At 62.0% G+C, this 16,019-nt stretch overlaps 1 protein-coding gene and 1 non-coding gene across 5 annotated transcripts in view; one reads left to right on the top strand and one right to left on the bottom strand.

Moving 5' to 3' along the window:
• FZR1 (fizzy and cell division cycle 20 related 1) overlaps nt 1–16,013 on the top strand; it is a 29,451-nt gene extending 13,438 nt beyond the window's left edge. Inside the window, exons 1-14 of one of the 4 annotated variants that reach the window (XM_030797445.1) lie at nt 1,946–2,016; nt 3,112–3,214; nt 6,290–6,415; nt 6,543–6,606; nt 6,682–6,809; nt 7,407–7,489; nt 7,995–8,178; nt 11,060–11,125; nt 11,980–12,082; nt 12,177–12,361; nt 12,678–12,911; nt 13,556–13,660; nt 14,681–14,782; nt 15,058–16,013. In XM_030797445.1, coding sequence (XP_030653305.1) covers nt 2,003–2,016; nt 3,112–3,214; nt 6,290–6,415; nt 6,543–6,606; nt 6,682–6,809; nt 7,407–7,489; nt 7,995–8,178; nt 11,060–11,125; nt 11,980–12,082; nt 12,177–12,361; nt 12,678–12,911; nt 13,556–13,660; nt 14,681–14,782; nt 15,058–15,099 — 1,539 coding nt within the window. In that variant the 5' untranslated portion in view covers nt 1,946–2,002 and the 3' untranslated portion in view covers nt 15,100–16,013. Of the gene's footprint in view, nt 1–1,945; nt 2,017–3,111; nt 3,215–6,289; nt 6,416–6,542; nt 6,607–6,681; nt 6,810–7,406; nt 7,490–7,994; nt 8,179–11,059; nt 11,126–11,979; nt 12,083–12,176; nt 12,362–12,677; nt 12,912–13,555; nt 13,661–14,680; nt 14,783–15,057 lie in introns of those variants that run through there. The other 3 variants (XM_030797446.1, XM_030797447.1, XM_012503460.2) reach the window with 3 other exon arrangements.
• Nucleotides 1,426–1,494, bottom strand: LOC115831041. The gene has a single exon (XR_004026589.1). It is a non-coding gene; the product is annotated as a small nucleolar RNA SNORD38 (small nucleolar RNA).
• Nucleotides 16,014–16,019: the final 6 nt, after the last annotated feature.

Below are 16,019 nucleotides of genomic sequence, written 5' to 3'. Positions count from 1 at the left end.
AGGAGCCCCTGCCCCCAGGGTGGGGTTTTCATGCCACAGTACTGCCTTTGCCAGTGGCCTCTGCTCCGCGGTTTCCTTTCTGTAAGTGCTGGAGGATCTGTGTAGATCCCCCTTCATCTGCGAATCGGTCCTTGGGGGCCCCACACCCACAGCTCTCCTGGGGCACAGGATCTGCGTAGATTCCCTGTTCATCTGCAAATCAGTCCCGGGGGGCCCTACAGCCACAGCTTTCCTGGGGCTCAGGTCTCTATAGCCCCTCTGGTTCCAGGCTCGGGAAATTGTCCCCCAGAGGCTGTCTTCACTGGGGACAGATGCTTAGGCCTCTTCTTGTCCTGGGATGGCCAGTGCTGGCCCAGGAGCGGTCGGGTGTGGTGGGGACACGTGGGCCTTTGGGGCTGCGGGAGGCGGCTGTGCCCTGTGGAGAACTGGTGGGGACTGTGGGTGGGGAGAGGCCAGTCTGGGTGAGGGAGAAGGGGGTGGGGAAGAGGCTGGTGACGTGACCTGGCCCCAGTAGGGGGCAGGCTGGAAGGAGGGAGAGCTGCTGGCCATTGCTCTGTGGCCGTGTGGGCTACCCTGTGCTTTGGGCTGAGCCATGTAGAGGACCCTGGGCCTTCTGTGTGGTCGTGGGCATTGCTGCCCTGCACTCTGCCTTCGTGTCCTCTGCACAGGCGGCGGGTGCTGGCACCCATCCATGAGGCCTTGCAGAGGGGACATGAGATAAGCCACGAAAACCCACTACCACAGCAGTGTGGGCTGTACACTCCTGTCCCTCAGAGCCTGACCGGCCCCATGTGGCCGAGCCAGGGACCACATGTGTCCCGTGACTGCGGGCCCAGGCAGCGCTGCCTGCGGGCTCTTGCAGAATAAACAGCCATGTGGTTGATCCTATCTCCAACCCCAGGCCGGGAGCTCGTCAGAGGCCGCCTAGGGCTGTGGAGGTGGCAATTAGGCTGACCGCCTCAGTATCTCAGGACAGAGTGGTGCTCAGGATGACAGGAGCAGTACCAAACCCGCATGGGTCTATCCCTACCTGGTGACGCAAGCCAGTGCATGCCTCAGGTGTCTGCTTCCTAAAAAGGCAGGTGTCGCTTCCGCCCTTCTGGTCTCTGTGAGTCAGCCTCCTCCAGGGCCCTCCCAGATCTTTTGTGTCTGGTGTCTCTCACAGGGTGCAACGTCCTCAGGGCGTGTCCACGCTGTGGCCTGGGTCAGAGCCTTGCTCCTTTTCACGGCTGGGTCGTGTTCCGGCATGTGGAGGGCTGCGCTGGTTCGTCCCTCACTTGTTGATGCGTATGTAGGATTTTGCCGTCTTTTGGTTGTTGTGAATTGTGCGTCTGTGAGCATTTGTGTACCAGTTCCTGTGCCTTTCCCCTTCTCCTGGATGTGTATCTAGGAAGTGCTGGGTCATGTGGTAACTGTGGGTTTCTCTTCCTTAGACGTAACTTTATCATCACTTAACGTCAATAGCAGAACGGGACAAAGCTTTCACCACTGACAGAGACTGTGTTTAACGATTGAGGAACTTACCTGCCAAAGAAGTCACCAGGGACTGGGGAGAGGGATGGGGAGTGAGTGTTCCATGGGGACAGAGTTTCAGTTTGGGAAGATGAGAAAGTTCTAGAGATGACCGTGGTGGTGGCTGCACAACCACGGGAATGTGATTAACGCCACTGAACTGTACATTTTTTTTTTTTTTTTGAGGCAGAGTCCCGCTCTGTCACCCAGGCAGGAGTGCAGCGGCATGATCTCAGCTCACTGCAACCTTCACCTCCCGGGTTCAAGCGATCCTCCTGCCTCAGCCTCCTGAGTAGCTGGGATTACAGGCATGCGCCATCACACCCAGCTAATTTTTGTATTTTTAGTAGAGACGGGGTTTCACCACGTTGGTCAGGCTGGTCTCAAATTCCTGACCTCGTGATCCACCCACCTCGGCCTCCCGAACTGTTGGGATTACAGGCGTGAGCCACCGCGCCCAGCCAGAACTGCACACTTAAACGTGGTCAAGATGGTAAACTTTAGGTAAATTTTTTCACTTTTTTTTTTTTTTTTCTTGAGACAGAGTCTTGCTCTGTCACCCAGGCTGGAGTGTAGTGGCATGATCATAGCTTACTGCAGCCTCAAACTCCCAGCCTCAGGCAATCCTCCTACCTCAGCCTCCCAAGTAGCTGGGACCACAGGTGACATGCCACCACACTTGAGCCCAGGAGGTTGAGGCTGCAGTGATCCGTGATTGTGCCATGGCACTACAGCCTGGGTGACAGAGGGAGACCCTGTCTACAAAAAGAACCACTGTATTTACAGACCGGCAGCCTGCACATGGCCTCGGGCAGTGGTTTGCTGGCCCTGGTGGGAAGAGTGTTGTTCCTAGGCTACCTTCTATCTCCATGGCCTGCACGGACCTTCACTTTGTTCTCGTGCAAACCCCCTTCCTGCCTTGGGCTGTGCATCTCGCTCTGGAATGTTCTTTGCCGGTCTCCTCACTGCCACTTTTCTTCACGCCTCAACATAAATGCCGCCCCCTTGGAGGGGCCTTCCTGGTTTGGCTGAGCCTGGTCCCATGTGGGCTCTGCATGGGCCCCTGGATGTTACCTTGGTTGTAGCTGAGTGCGGATGTGGCTTGTCCACAGGAGGCTGATGTCCCTGGAGCCGTGACTTGGTCTACCTTGGCCTGGACCCACGTGGCTGGCCCGGGGCCTGTGCGTGGCCAGCTCTTGGACACTGCCTTAGAGCTGGTGTGGCTTGTTGAACCCCCTTGCAGACGCACCCGCGCATGGGTCCCCGTGGCTCCTCCGGACATGGAGGCTGCCCACGCTCAGGGAAGAGTCCTTGTCGGACCTCCAGGCCTCTCCCCAGCCCCTGCCTCCCTCCTGGGGCCTCCAGGGCAGAAAGCCCCTTTCCCGGGCAGGAGAACAGGGTGTGGGATATACAGGCTAGGAGGGTCTGTGGGCAGCAGCTGAGGCCCGGGTTGGAGGAGCCTCACCTAGGATGAGGCTAGGGCTGGCTGGAGGAGCCCACAGTCACTCTGGCTCCCAGGGCCTGGAGATGCAGGCGAGCCCCGTGGTCCCCGGGCAGCCAGCCCTGCCCCACTGACCTCTCCTGCCCTTCCCGCTGCAGGCTAACCTTGCTGCAGGCCGAGCCCTGCCTCGCCATGGACCAGGACTATGAGCGGCGCCTGCTTCGCCAGATCGTCATCCAGAATGAGAACACGATGCCACGCGTGAGTGCCCCTGCCCCGCCCACCACTGTGGCTCCCCCTCCCCCAGCGGCCTCTGCCCTGGCCAGCAGCCTCAGGTGCCCCCACTGTCGCTAAAGCCCCACGGACCACTCGGGTCCCGGTCCCCCAGGTCACATGGGGCCTCCGCCTCCTGGGCTGTCAGGGTTGCTGCCACCCCCAGGGCCATAGTCAGAGCCCAGCGGGGCTTGGATGGACGAGGAGGCAAAAGGCCCGGAGTGGTGGAGTGGGGCGGCCGCATGGGCAGAGGCACAGGGTGGCCTGCAGAGCCTTTAGGGAGACCCGTTCCTGTCTCCTAGCCCCAGGCGCATCCGGAACCCTGTGGGATTTGGGGGGCCCTGGCATTGTCCTTCCTTGCGCTCCATCCTGCCTCCCCAGCCCAGCTGTTTGCCTTGCCCTGTGCTCCGGGCAGTCCACTGGCCACACAGGCTCTCGGGGCTGGCGGTTGCTGTGTGACAGCCACATCCCTCACCTGCCTCCCCACCCAACTCCTGCTGGGGGCTGAGGGGCCAGACTCCTGTTGCTGTCTACACAACACGAAGCCTGGGTCAGAATAGCATCAGGCTTAGCCTGGACGGCCACCAGCCCCTGCCCTGTGACAGACGCCCAAGCCATTATTCTCAAAGACGAAGTTGCCATTGTCCCGAGTCCCTCCCCCATGGGCTGGCCTGCATAGATGGGTCTGAGGGGCATGGGCCTGTGGGGAAGGGCTGTCCCATCGCAGCTCCCTCAGTGCCAGCAACCTCTGTGCCCAGGCATTGGGCTAGGCCTGGGGCAGGCCCACCTTCAAGGCTTCGTTCAGCTTCAGACCCCAAAGCCTGGATCCCAGGACTTGCTGGAGCCCACCACAGCCGCCTTCACCCCCTGTGCAGTGCGGCCCCCACAGGGCAGAGCCAGGGAGGCAGATCCAGGATCGTGCATGATGTAGCAGGGTCCCCATTGGTAAAGGGACAGGGCCACTGCAGAAGAAAAGTGGTGTGGAATTAGAGGGGTCTTTGCGATCTCAGGGATTTCAGAGAGAGAGAGAGGCATAAATACAGGGGTATCTGTGTGCACAGAGAGGGTCTGGGCACCACGGTGCCCAGCAGCAGGAGCAGCCCCAGTGCCGGCCCTCAGCCTCCAGAGCACTCTCGGGGCTGCCAGGAGGACAGTGGGAGCATGAGTGCCCTGCGTCCCTGCGGGCCCAGCAGTGCGTGGGAGGGCGGGGCGCAGTGCGAGGACCCAGCACCCTCCGTCCAGTGCACTTCCAGTCTCACAGATGCAGCCAGGCCAGGGTGTGAACAGGAGACGGGGCAGGAGTGGGCATTGGCAGTTTGGGAGAGCTCTCCACACACCCGTCCTGCCCCGCAGTCACCCAGCACAACCTGGACTTCATGACACAGAACCACCTTCAGACCCAGACAGAGCGCCAGGCTGCAGAGAGACAGCCCTGGAACCCTCCAAAGTGTGAGGGCCATGACGGCATCACGGGCTGGGGGCAGGGAGATGTGACAGCAGATGGAATATGACCCTATGCAAGCCTGTGTTTCCTGGGGTTCCACCAGAGAGGCCGCAGACGGGGCCCACGCAGCACTCGCAGAACCTCTCCCAGTCCTGGGGGGCCGGAGTCGGAGGTCACAGTGTGGGCAGGGCCACGCTTCCTCTCGAGGCTCCAGGGGAGGACCCTTCCTGCCTCTCCCAGCTTCTGGGGGCTCCTGCTATCCGTGGCTGTGACCACGTCCCTCTGGCCTCTGCGTCCATCCCGGAACCATCTCCCTGTGTCTCTGTGTCCATGTTCTCCTCTTCTTAATGAGGATGCTTGTCATCAAATCAGGGCCCACCCTAATGGCTTCCTCTTGAGTATAATCACATCTGCAAGAAACTCGTGTCCAAACAGAGTCCCATTCCCAGGTAGCGGGGCTCAGGACTTCACAGTATCCTTTTTGGGGCACTGGTCAGCTCATAACAGACCCCTCATAGAAAAAGGACGGTGCGGGGACAGTCAGATGGGGTTGAAGGGTTAGACGGGTGTTGTGGGTGGTGCGGGGACAGTCACATGGGGTTGGAGGGTTAGATGGGTGTTGTGGGCGGTGCAGGGACAGTCACATGGGGTTGGAGGGTTAGACAGGTGTTGTGGGTGGTGTGGGGACAGTCACATGGGGTTGGAGGGTTAGACAGGTGTTGTGGGCGGTGTGGGGACAGTCACATGGGGTTGGAGGGTTAGACAGGTGTTGTGGGCGGTGCAGGGACAGTCACATGGGGTTGGAGGGTTAGACGGGTGTTGTGGGCGGCAGGAAATGGGGATGAGGGGACCGCACTCCCAGGTGGTTCTGGGCATAGCTGTTCCATGTCTTGTGCTATCCAGGCCTGCGTCTGTGATCATTTAGAAACAGTGAATGCGTGGCACCTGTGCGGCGCTGGGAGGGCAGATGGGGTCTCGTGCTCCCTGGCTCTGTCCCCTCCGCCGTGGCCCCCATTCCTGCCACTCCACCCCATCCTGTGGCCCTGCCCTCTCCATCCTCCTGCCTGGCAGCGTTGGGAGGCTGAGCCTGCCTGTGGGCCTGGCATCTCCCGGAGGCTTCTGGCACATAAATCCCTGACCATGAGTGACCACGAGTGACTGTGTGGCTCCACCCCTTGGGTTTTCTTTTTGTTTGTTTGTTTTTTTTTTTGAGACAGAGTCTCGCTGTGTCGCCCAGCCTGGAGCGCAGTGGCGCAATCTCAGCTCACTGCCAGCTCCGCCTCCCGGTTTCATGCCATTCTCTTGCCTCAGCCTCCCGAGTAGCTGGGACTACAACTGGTGGCCACCACCACGCCCGGCTAATTTTTTGTATTTTTAGTAGAGATGGGATTTCACCGTGTTAGCCAGATGGTCTCGATCTCCTGACCTCGTGATCCGCCCGCCTCGGCCTCTCAAAGTGCTGGGATTACAGGCATGAGCCACCACGCCTGGCCCACCCCTTGGGTTTTCAAGATCAAAGCCCCCTTTGCTCAGTGGCCAGAAGCTGAGAGAGGCTGGCCTGGGGGTGCTCTCGGGGGGCTCTCAGTGCTGAGAGCAAGCCCTCCGCTGATGCCCTTCAGGTCACAGAGATGCGGCGGACCCTGACACCTGCCAGCTCCCCAGTGTCCTCGCCCAGCAAGCATGGAGACCGCTTCATCCCCTCTAGAGCCGGAGCCAACTGGAGTGTGAACTTCCACAGGATCAACGTGAGGGGCCGGCTGGGCAGGAGATGGGACCCCCCCGGGAGGCCCAGGGCCCCTCCTAGCCTCCTTGCTCTAGGGCCAGGAACAAGCGGGTGCCTCGACCCCTCCCTCTCTGCTCTCTTCCCTGCAGGAGAATGAGAAGTCTCCCAGTCAGAACCGGAAAGCCAAGGACGCCACCTCAGACAACGGCAAAGGTTAGGGTCCCAGCCCATCTGCCCTGCAGGCCCCCACCCCGCCTTGCCCCGCCTCACTGTGCTTGGTGTCCACAGACGGCCTGGCCTACTCCGCCCTGCTCAAGAATGAGCTGCTGGGCGCCGGCATCGAGAAGGTGCAGGACCCGCAGACTGAGGACCGCAGGCTGCAACCTTCCACACCTGAGAAGAAGGGTCTGTTCACGGTGAGCCTGCGGCACCCCCCTGGGAGTTGGCTCCCAGTGGCAGCCTCCCCAGCCCCCACCTCCCGGGCACCAGCTCTGCCTCCCCCAGCCTGGTTCTCGGGCCTGGCCGCAGCTCAGCCCCCTGCCCTGACCCTGCTCCTTAGTCAGGTCAGGGGCCCTGGTGCTCTGGGATCTGAGGCTGGAGGCCCAGCAGGTGAACTGGGAAGTGGGGGTGCAGGAGGAATCCAGGCTCAGCCTCTTGGGCTTTTTCTCCCCACACCGATGCTACCTGGGGTCCCTAACACCCAAGCCAGTGGGGGTCCTGCCCGCGGGAGGCAGCACTGGGTCCTCCCACAGGGCGCCGCTCTGTCCACATGATCCGGGAGCCCGAAGGCAGGATCACACAGAGCCTGGCTTGGGTCACTCGAGAGAGGGCGGAAGGGGAGGGGGTCCACAGTCCCTGCCCGGAAGGCGCCTTTCTGTTCACAGCTGCTCCGCACAGGGTCCCAGCACCTGCCTTAGGGCTATGAGCTGTACCAGGAGCGTGGGCTGTTGGGGGGGCTCTGAGGGTCCTGCGGCCTGGGCATGTGCTCAGTTGGTGTGTCCCTCGCTCCACAGTATTCTCTCAGCACCAAGCGCTCCAGCCCCGATGATGGCAACGACGTGTCTCCCTACTCCCTGTCTCCCGTCAGCAACAAGAGGTGGGTCCTGGCTTCCTCAGCAGCTGTGTCCCTGCAGGTCCTGGTGGGTGAGGCTGAAGGGGGCTTCCCAGGGCATAGTGGCCTGGAGCTGTGACTGTCCTCCCGCAGAGTCCTTAGAGTGGAGGGGGCCCAGCCCCTCATGAGGCCATGGTCAGTAATAGAAGTGTACGCCCGGCCTACAGCGGCCCAGAGACCCTCTCACCGAGGGCATACCATGGCCTGGCAGTGTTGGCCTCAGACGGGGCAGGGTAGTCAGGAAGGGCTGCCTGGGGGAGGTGTGGGCAGCAGAGCCAGCACAGCTGTGGAAGAGAGCCCAGGGCAGCCAGACATCTGAGGGTGAAGGGCTGTGGGGCTGTCCCCGGGTTTAGGATCACATGGTGGCGGTGGTGATTGGAGGGGCTGGACTGGGCTCCTGGGGCTGGCAGGGGAGGAGATACTTGCCGTGCATTTGCAAGAGGTGACCCAAGTGCCGTGGCTGACGGATGCTACGTGGCTGCCTCTGCAGCCAGAAGCTGCTCCGGTCCCCACGGAAACCCACCCGCAAGATCTCCAAGATCCCCTTCAAGGTGCTGGACGCGCCCGAGCTGCAGGACGACTTCTACCTCAATCTGGTGGACTGGTCGTCCCTCAACGTGCTCAGCGTGGGGCTGGGCACCTGCGTGTACCTGTGGAGCGCGTGTACCAGCCAGGTGGGTGCTGCGTGGGGTGTGCATGTGCACGGGGGCCTCCCCAGCTCCCAGCAGACCTCAGTGTACCCACCAGGATCCAGGGAGTATCAGTACGAGCCAGGTGCCTGCCATGGCCCTCCTAGCTGGGGCCTCCCCGCCTCCCAGCCACTAACCTCCCAGCCCTCCCAGCCGTGGCCCTCCCAGTCAGGGCCTCCCAGCCACGGCCCTCACAACCCTCCCAGCCCTCCCAGCTACAGCCCTCCCAGCCATGGCCCTCCCAGCCACTGCCCTCCCAGCCAGCAGTGGCATCTGCAGCAGCATGGGGTCCCCACTGGAGCCACAATCTCTGTTCAGCTCTATAGAGGAGAAGGGACAGGTGTCCCAGCCTAGCTGAGCCCAGGGGCCACTATGACAACTGAGTGGCTGCTGTCCTGGAGTGGCCTCTGGGCGCACGGGGCCTGCTGGTCCCTACAGGGAGCCTAGGTTGCTGGTGCAGGGCAGCAGCAGACACTGCCTGCTGGGGTGGGGGTTTCAGGGATAACGCCATGCGAGTAGTTTTGGGAGAGCGAGGTTGGCGCCCTCCCTGCAGCCTATGAGCTGCTCCCGCCGGCAGCATCCCATACCCTTCTGGGCCCTGCCCTCACCATTTGAGCGTCCTCTCCGGGCAGCAGGAGCCCTGCAGCTCTGGGCAGCTTCCTCCCATCCTCTGCTTGTCCCATGCAGGCCTGTGTCCCCTGCATGTGTGTGTCTTTTGTCCACATCCCGCTTGAGCCTGCCAGGTCCCAGCAGTGACCAACCCAGCGACCCCATGGGCCTGGAGTGATGAGAGACTGAATGAGTGGACAGGAGAGTGGGTGGGAGAGTGGATAGAGTGGTTGAGGGAGTGGATGGGAGAGAGGATGGGAGAGTGGATGGGGGAGCAGATGGGAGAATGGGTGAGAGTGGTTGAGGGAGTGGATGGTTGAGCGATGGGAGAGCGGATGGGGGGGGGGGGGGGGGGGGGGGGGGGGATGGCAGAGTGGATGGGAGAGCGGATGGGAGAGTGGATGAGAGCAGTTGAGGGAGTGGGTGGGAGAGGGATGGGAGAGTGGATGGGAGAGTGGATGAAGCAGTTGAGGGAGTGGGTGGGAGAGCGGATGGGTGAGCGATGGGAGTGGTTGAGGGAGCGGATGGGAGAGTGGATGGGAGAGTGGGTGAGAGTGGTTGAGGGAGTGGATGGTTGAGCGATGGCAGAGTGGATGGGAGAGCAGATGGGAGAGTGGATGAGAGCAGTTGAGGAGTGGGTGGGAGAACAGATGGGAGAGAGGGTGAGAGTGGTTGAGGGAGTGGATGGTTGAGGGTGGCAGAGTGGATGGGAGAGTGGTGGGAGAGGGAGGGAGTGGGTGGGGAGCGGATGGGAGGGGGGGAGCGGATGGGGGGGGGGGGGGAGGGGATGGGAGAGTGGGTGAGAGTGGTTGAGGGAGTGGATGGTTGAGCGATGGCAGAGTGGATGGGAGAGGGAGGAGTGAGGGGGAGGGGAAAGATGGAGAGAGGTGGAGTGGGAGGAGTGGATGTGATGTTGGAGAGCGTGGTGGATAGGAGATGGTGAGGGAGTGGATGGTTGAGCAGATGGCAGGATGGGAGGGGGGTGAGGGATGGGAGAGCAGATGGGAGAGTGGATGAGAGCAGTCGAGGGAGTGGATGGATGAGTGGATGGGTGAGGGGATGGGAGAGTGGATGGGAGAGTGGATAGGAGAGCGGATGGGTGAGCGGATGGGAGAGTGGATAGGAGAGCGGATGGGTGAGTGGATGGGAGAGTGGGTGACAGTGGTTGAGGGAGTGGATGGTTGAGTGGATGGGAGAGCAGATGAGAGAGCGGATGGGTGAGCAGATGGGAGAGCGGATGGGAGAGTGGGGGAGAGTGGTTGAGGGAGTGGATGGAGAGCGGATGCAGAGTGGATGGGAGAGCGGATGGGAGAACGGTTGGGTAAGCGGATGGGAAAGCGGATGGGTGAGCGGATGGAGAGCGGATGGGAGAGCGGATGGGTGAGCCGATGGCAGAGTGGATGGGAGAGCGGATGGGTGAGTGGATGGGAGAGCGGATGGGTGAGTGGATGGAGAGTGGAGGGTGAGCGGATGGGAGAGTGGGTGAGAGCAGTTGAGGGAGTGGGTGGGAGAACAGATGGGAGAGCGGATGGGAGAGCGGATGGGAGAGTGGATGGGAGAGTGGATGGTTGAGCGGATGGGAGAGCGGATGGGAGAGCGGATGGGAGAACGGATGGGAGAGTGGATGGTTGAGCGGATGGGAGAGCGGATGGGTGAGCGGATGGGTGAGCGGATGGGAGAGTGGATGGGAGAGTGGGTGAGAGTGGTCGAGGGAGTGGATGGGTGAGCGGATGGCAGAGCGGATGGGAGAGCGGATGGGAGAGCGGATGGAGAGCGGATGGGTGAGCGGATGGGAGAGCGGATGGCAGAGCAGATGGGAGAGCGGATGGGTGAGCGGATGGGTGAGCGGATGGGTGAGCGGATGGGAGAGCGGATGGGACAGTGGATGGGAGAGTGGGTGAGAGTGGTCGAGGGAGTGGATGGTGAGCGGATGGCAGAGTGGATGGGAAAGCAGATGGGTGAGCGGATGGGAGAGCGGATGGGAGAGTGGATGAGAGCAGTTGAGGGAGTGGATGGGAGAGCGGATGGGAGAGTGAGTGAGAGTGGTTGAGGGAGTGGATGGTTGAGCGGATGGCAGAGCGGATGGGAGAGTGGATGAGAGCAGTTGAGGGAGTGGATGGGAGAGCAGATGGGAGAGCGGATGGGTAGAGAGTGGATGGGAGAGTGGATGGGTGAGACAGTGGAGGGCTGAATGTACACATGGATAGACTGGGGCTTCGAGACCAGCGGCAAAGCTCACACTGACCTCTGCCTCCAGGTGACGCGGCTCTGTGACCTCTCGGTGGAAGGGGACTCAGTGACCTCCGTGGGCTGGTCTGAGCGGGTGAGTGCAGAGGGCTTGGCCCCCACCTGGGAGATCTGATGGGGCCCTTGACAGTGTTGGTGGCCTTGAAGACCCAGAGGGGCTAGTGCATGGCCTGAGGTTGCCTGTGTCCAAGCATAGGTCTGTGTCCCCCGCTGTCCCCAGGCTTGGTATGGTCCTGGTAGAGGGAGTAACAGGGATGAGCAGGCACCCGCCCGGCCCCTAGAAAGGATGGCAGGACCAGTGGGGAAATAACACCCCAGTTCCTTCCATGGGACCTGCCCATCTGGGACTCGCTCCCCTGGAGCTCCGTTTTCCACTCAGGGTCGAGTGGGCTTTAGTTCCATTTTAGGTTATGATGAAAACATCACAGCAGCAGCTTTGAAGCATGTCATGGGGAGGGTCTGCGCCCCCTGCCCAGAGCTGCCCAGGGCTGCCCCTAGTGCTCGTAACCACTCACTGTGTCCAGGCGTGTGTGCTCAGCTCCCTCCATGCATCTTAGATTTTCATGCGCCTTAAAGTCAGTTGCAGACAGCAACACGTGTTGCCCAGCTCCTGGGCATGTGTGGAACCTGGAGCTCGGTGTCTGCAGTTTCTCCTTCCCTCTGTGTGAAATGTCCGTGTGGGAAGGTCCACGTACCCTGAGTCTTGGCTGGACTCTGACAAACCCAGGCGCCGTGTACGCCTGTGCCCGCCACCCCAGAATGTGCTGAGGGGGGCTTAAGCTTCTTCCGAAGGGACGTGCATTCAAGAGTCTTTAGAGAAACCATCCCAAAGCCCTGGTGAGGAGAGAGCCTGGCGTGACCAAGTCCAGGATGGGCACAGTCCCCGGGCCAGACCTGACACCGATGCTCCGCCCATGCCTTCGATCCTAGGGGAACCTGGTGGCGGTGGGCACACACAAGGGCTTTGTGCAGATCTGGGATGCGGCCGCAGGGAAGAAGCTGTCCATGTTGGAGGGCCACACGGCACGCGTCGGTGAGGAGCCCGGGTCCCGTGGCTGGTGAGCTCCCTGAGGCCCCAGCTCCCCGAGGGCAGGAGAGGCTCATCCCCGCTTCCGCCTGGCCTCCAGGGGCACTGGCCTGGAACGCTGAGCAGCTATCGTCCGGGAGCCGCGACCGCATGATCCTGCAGAGGGACATCCGCACCCCGCCACTGCAGTCGGAGCGGCGGCTGCAGGGCCACCGGCAGGAGGTGTGCGGGCTCAAGTGGTCCACGGACCACCAGCTCCTCGCCTCAGGGGGCAACGACAACAAGGTACCCCTGCCCAGAGCCTGGGCTTCCCCTTCCCCAGAAGTCGCACCCCTCACGCTGGCAGGAACGGAAGAGCCTGGGCTGGGGGCGGGCGCGGGGCCCACTCCACAGCCATCAGCAGGGCCCCGGGCTTGTCCTTCCTGCTCAGCCAGTCCTGCCCTGCGGCACAGGGTGATGAGCGTGTGCCCTCAGGGGTCCTTGAGGGAGCAGCAGGAGGGGTGTGGGGTGGGGTGCCAGGGCAGGTCATCACCCCTGTGAGGACCAGCCTATGGGACCACAGGGCTGGGACAGCCCCGGCCTCACAGCCCCTGTCCCCCAGCTGCTGGTCTGGAATCACTCGAGCCTGAGCCCCGTGCAGCAGTACACGGAGCACCTGGCGGCCGTGAAGGCCATCGCCTGGTCCCCGCATCAGCACGGGCTGCTGGCCTCAGGGGGCGGCACAGCCGACCGCTGTATCCGCTTCTGGAACACGCTGACAGGACAACCGCTGCAGTGTATCGACACAGGCTCCCAAGTGTGCAATCTGGCCTGGTCCAAGCACGCCAACGAGCTGGTGAGCATGGGCGGCCAGGCCTCCCACCAGGCCTCAGGATGTGTGTCCTGCTGGCCCCTTGCCTGCCATCTGAGAGCAGCCTGTGGGGAGATGGGTCAGAGTTGCTCTGAAGGGAGATGGGCGAGGGAGGCCGGGTGGGGAGGCAGGGAGTTGGGGGGCAGCAAGGCCCCTGGGCGCCATCAGGGCCTCACCTGGGGCAAGACTTGGGGCCTCTGGGCCCCCATCACAGCCACACCTGGCGGTTCTGTGAGGAGCCGGGGAGCTCCCATGGCTGCCTCTGCTTAGAGGGGAGGCCCAGGATGAAGCGGGCTCCATTGAGCGCCCTGGCCTGCTCCAGCCACTCCGGGCGTGTCACCAGGACAGTCTCAGGGATGACTTGCAGGCAGGGCAGAGGAGCTGTGGGCCCTGTTTGGGTCCTTGTTGGGCTCCAGCCTTTGGCGGTGGGTGGATGGCTCCACCTGTGGCCTCCACGCCTCCCAGACGGACTCGGGTGGCAGAGCCACATCCCAGCATCCCCTGCTCCTCCCGGGCTGGCTGGCGGCTCCGAGCTCTCACATGGGCTCAGGTGGGTGCATGTGAGGCAGCAGGCATAGTGCTCGGCCTCGTTCCCCGCCACCGACCGCAGCGCCCCCCCTGCCCTCCAGGTGAGCACGCATGGCTACTCACAGAACCAGATCCTTGTCTGGAAGTACCCCTCCCTGACCCAGGTGGCCAAGCTGACCGGGCACTCCTACCGCGTGCTGTACCTGGTGAGTGCACGGCAGGCACTTCAAGGTGCCCCGGGATTCTGGACAAACTGCCATGGCCGCCCCAGAGCACCCTGTCCTGTGTTCTTAGGGAGGTTGGTGTGCAGATCTAAAACCCCGCAGGACCAGCACCGGAACTGGCTGTCAGGGCATCTGGTGCTGGTTGTATTGCCAGCGTTGGAATGGGCTCTACCGAACTCCCCAGCCCTGCAGGTGCGGGCCTGTCCTCCTGGAGGACCTCAGCCTCTTCATTTGTTTATTTTCCCCAAAAAGAGGGGTGAAGAGGAAAGCCAAAAACAACTCACAGCTGACCACTCAGATGACCCTGTGAACGTCCTACACAGTAACTGTGTGCACGTGGCTGGAAGGGGGCCAGGAGGTGTCCTTGTCCCCACATACCCTCACTTGCCAAGATCTTGTTTCTTCCCTGAAAAACGTTCTGTGCTTTCATCTGTGCATCTGACAGTCCCTCATCTGTGCAGAGTTGATGAGCCCCTCTTGCAAAGGGGGTGTCCTTTGTGTTTTTGCAAAAATGCTCCAACCTTGGCCAGGTGCGGTGGCTCATGCCTGTAATCCCTGCACTTCAGGAAGCCAGGGTGGGAGGATCGCTTGAGCCCAGGAGTTCAAGACCAGCCTGGGCAACATAGCAAGACCCCGTCTCTACAAAACATTTTTATAAAATGAGGTGTGGTGGTGCGCGCTTGTAGTCCCGGCTAATCAGGAGGCTGAGGTGGGAGGATCACCTGAGCCCAGGAGGCCAAGGCTGCAGTGAGTCAGGATTGTCCCACTGCACACTCCAGCCTGGGCGACAGAGCCAGACCCATCTTAAAAACAAACAAACAAACAAAAAGCCTCCAACCTCGGTTTCTGCCCGTGGTGGCCCCAGCCTGCCCCTTCCTCCTGGCCCCAGAGTCTGGGGGACCCAGCCACCCCACACCTTGCTCCCCTCTCCTTCAGTCCCCCAGCCCTGTCCCGAGGCACCTAGAGGCCCAGAGACATGGGGTGCTTCCCTCCTGTCCACAGGCAATGTCCCCTGATGGGGAGGCCATCGTCACTGGTGCTGGAGACGAGACCCTGAGGTTCTGGAACGTCTTTAGCAAAACCCGTTCGACAAAGGTAAAGTGGGTCGGTATCAGCGCCACTCACCCCCGCCCCAGTCTGTCCCAGGGTCGTCCCTGTCCCCACTGTGTCCTCGGGCATACCCTCCCCTGGGTTCCCCCATTTCCGAGCTTCCCTCACCTCAAATTCTGGGTCATGTGTCGGGGGCAGTGTGGCAGGCCGAGGCTGAACCGGCACCTCCCAGCCCCTCAGGACCAAGCCCCAAAGCCTTGGGTTCCCACCAGGCAGCTTCCTCCCTGGGGCTGCTGCTCAGCGCGTCTCCCATCCCCATGTGTCTGCAGGAGTCTGTGTCTGTGCTCAACCTCTTCACCAGGATCCGGTAAACCTGCCGGGCAGGACCACACTACGCCAGCCGTCCAGAGTCGGAGGACCCCAGCTCCTCAGCTTGCATGGCCCAGCGCTTGTCCCCCGAGGAAGGCGGCCGGGCGGGCGGGGAGCTGGGCCCGAGGATCCTGGAGTCTCATTAAATGCCTGATTGTGAACCATGTCCACCAGTATCTGGGGTGGGCACGTGGTCGGGGACCCTCAGCATCAGGGGCTCTGTCTCCCTTCCCAAAGGGCAAGAACCACATTGGACGGTTCCAGCTCAGACCGTCTGTACTCAGAGTGACGGACGCCCCCTGGGACCCTCACTGCCTCCGTCTGTTCATCACCTGCCCACCGGAGCCGCTTGCTCTTCTTGGAACTGCCCACGTCTGCACGGAAGAGACCACCAGACGCCAGGGCTGATTGGAGGGGGCCTGAGACCCCCGGTTGCCCGTTCATGGCTGCAGCCCCACTGTGTCAAACCCAAGACCATCCCCAAGGCCAGACCAAGGCGTGTAGGCCTGGGCAGGTGGCTCGGGGCCACTGGCGGAGCCGGCCTGTGGATCCAGGAGACAGTCCCTGCCTGGGCTTCATGGCGTCCTTGCAGCCACCTCTGCTGTCACTGCTCGAAGCAGGAGTCTCTCTGGAAGCATCTGTGTCATGGCCATCACCCAGCAGTCAGTGGGCTTCAGACGTTCCTGTGCATCCTGGCCAAGCGTCGCCCTCACACCGGAGGAGGACGTCTGCTCTGGACTCGTCACCCCAGGAGAACTGAACCCGGACCTGCTCACTGCCCTGGCTGGAGGGGAGCACAACAGATGCCATGTCTTCGTGCATTCGCCAACACCTGCCCTCACAGGGCCAGCGTCCTCCTTCCCTGTGCAAGACTTGCGTCCCCTGTGCCTGCTGGGTGGCTGGGTCCTGTGGAGGCCAGCGG

The sequence above is a fragment of the Nomascus leucogenys genome, chromosome 17, assembly GCF_006542625.1.
Source record: "Nomascus leucogenys isolate Asia chromosome 17, Asia_NLE_v1, whole genome shotgun sequence".
In the NCBI taxonomy this organism is placed as follows: domain Eukaryota; kingdom Metazoa; phylum Chordata; class Mammalia; order Primates; family Hylobatidae; genus Nomascus; species Nomascus leucogenys.
The sequence above is the reverse complement of the archived record's forward strand: the minus strand, read 5'-3'. Positions and strand labels throughout refer to the sequence as shown.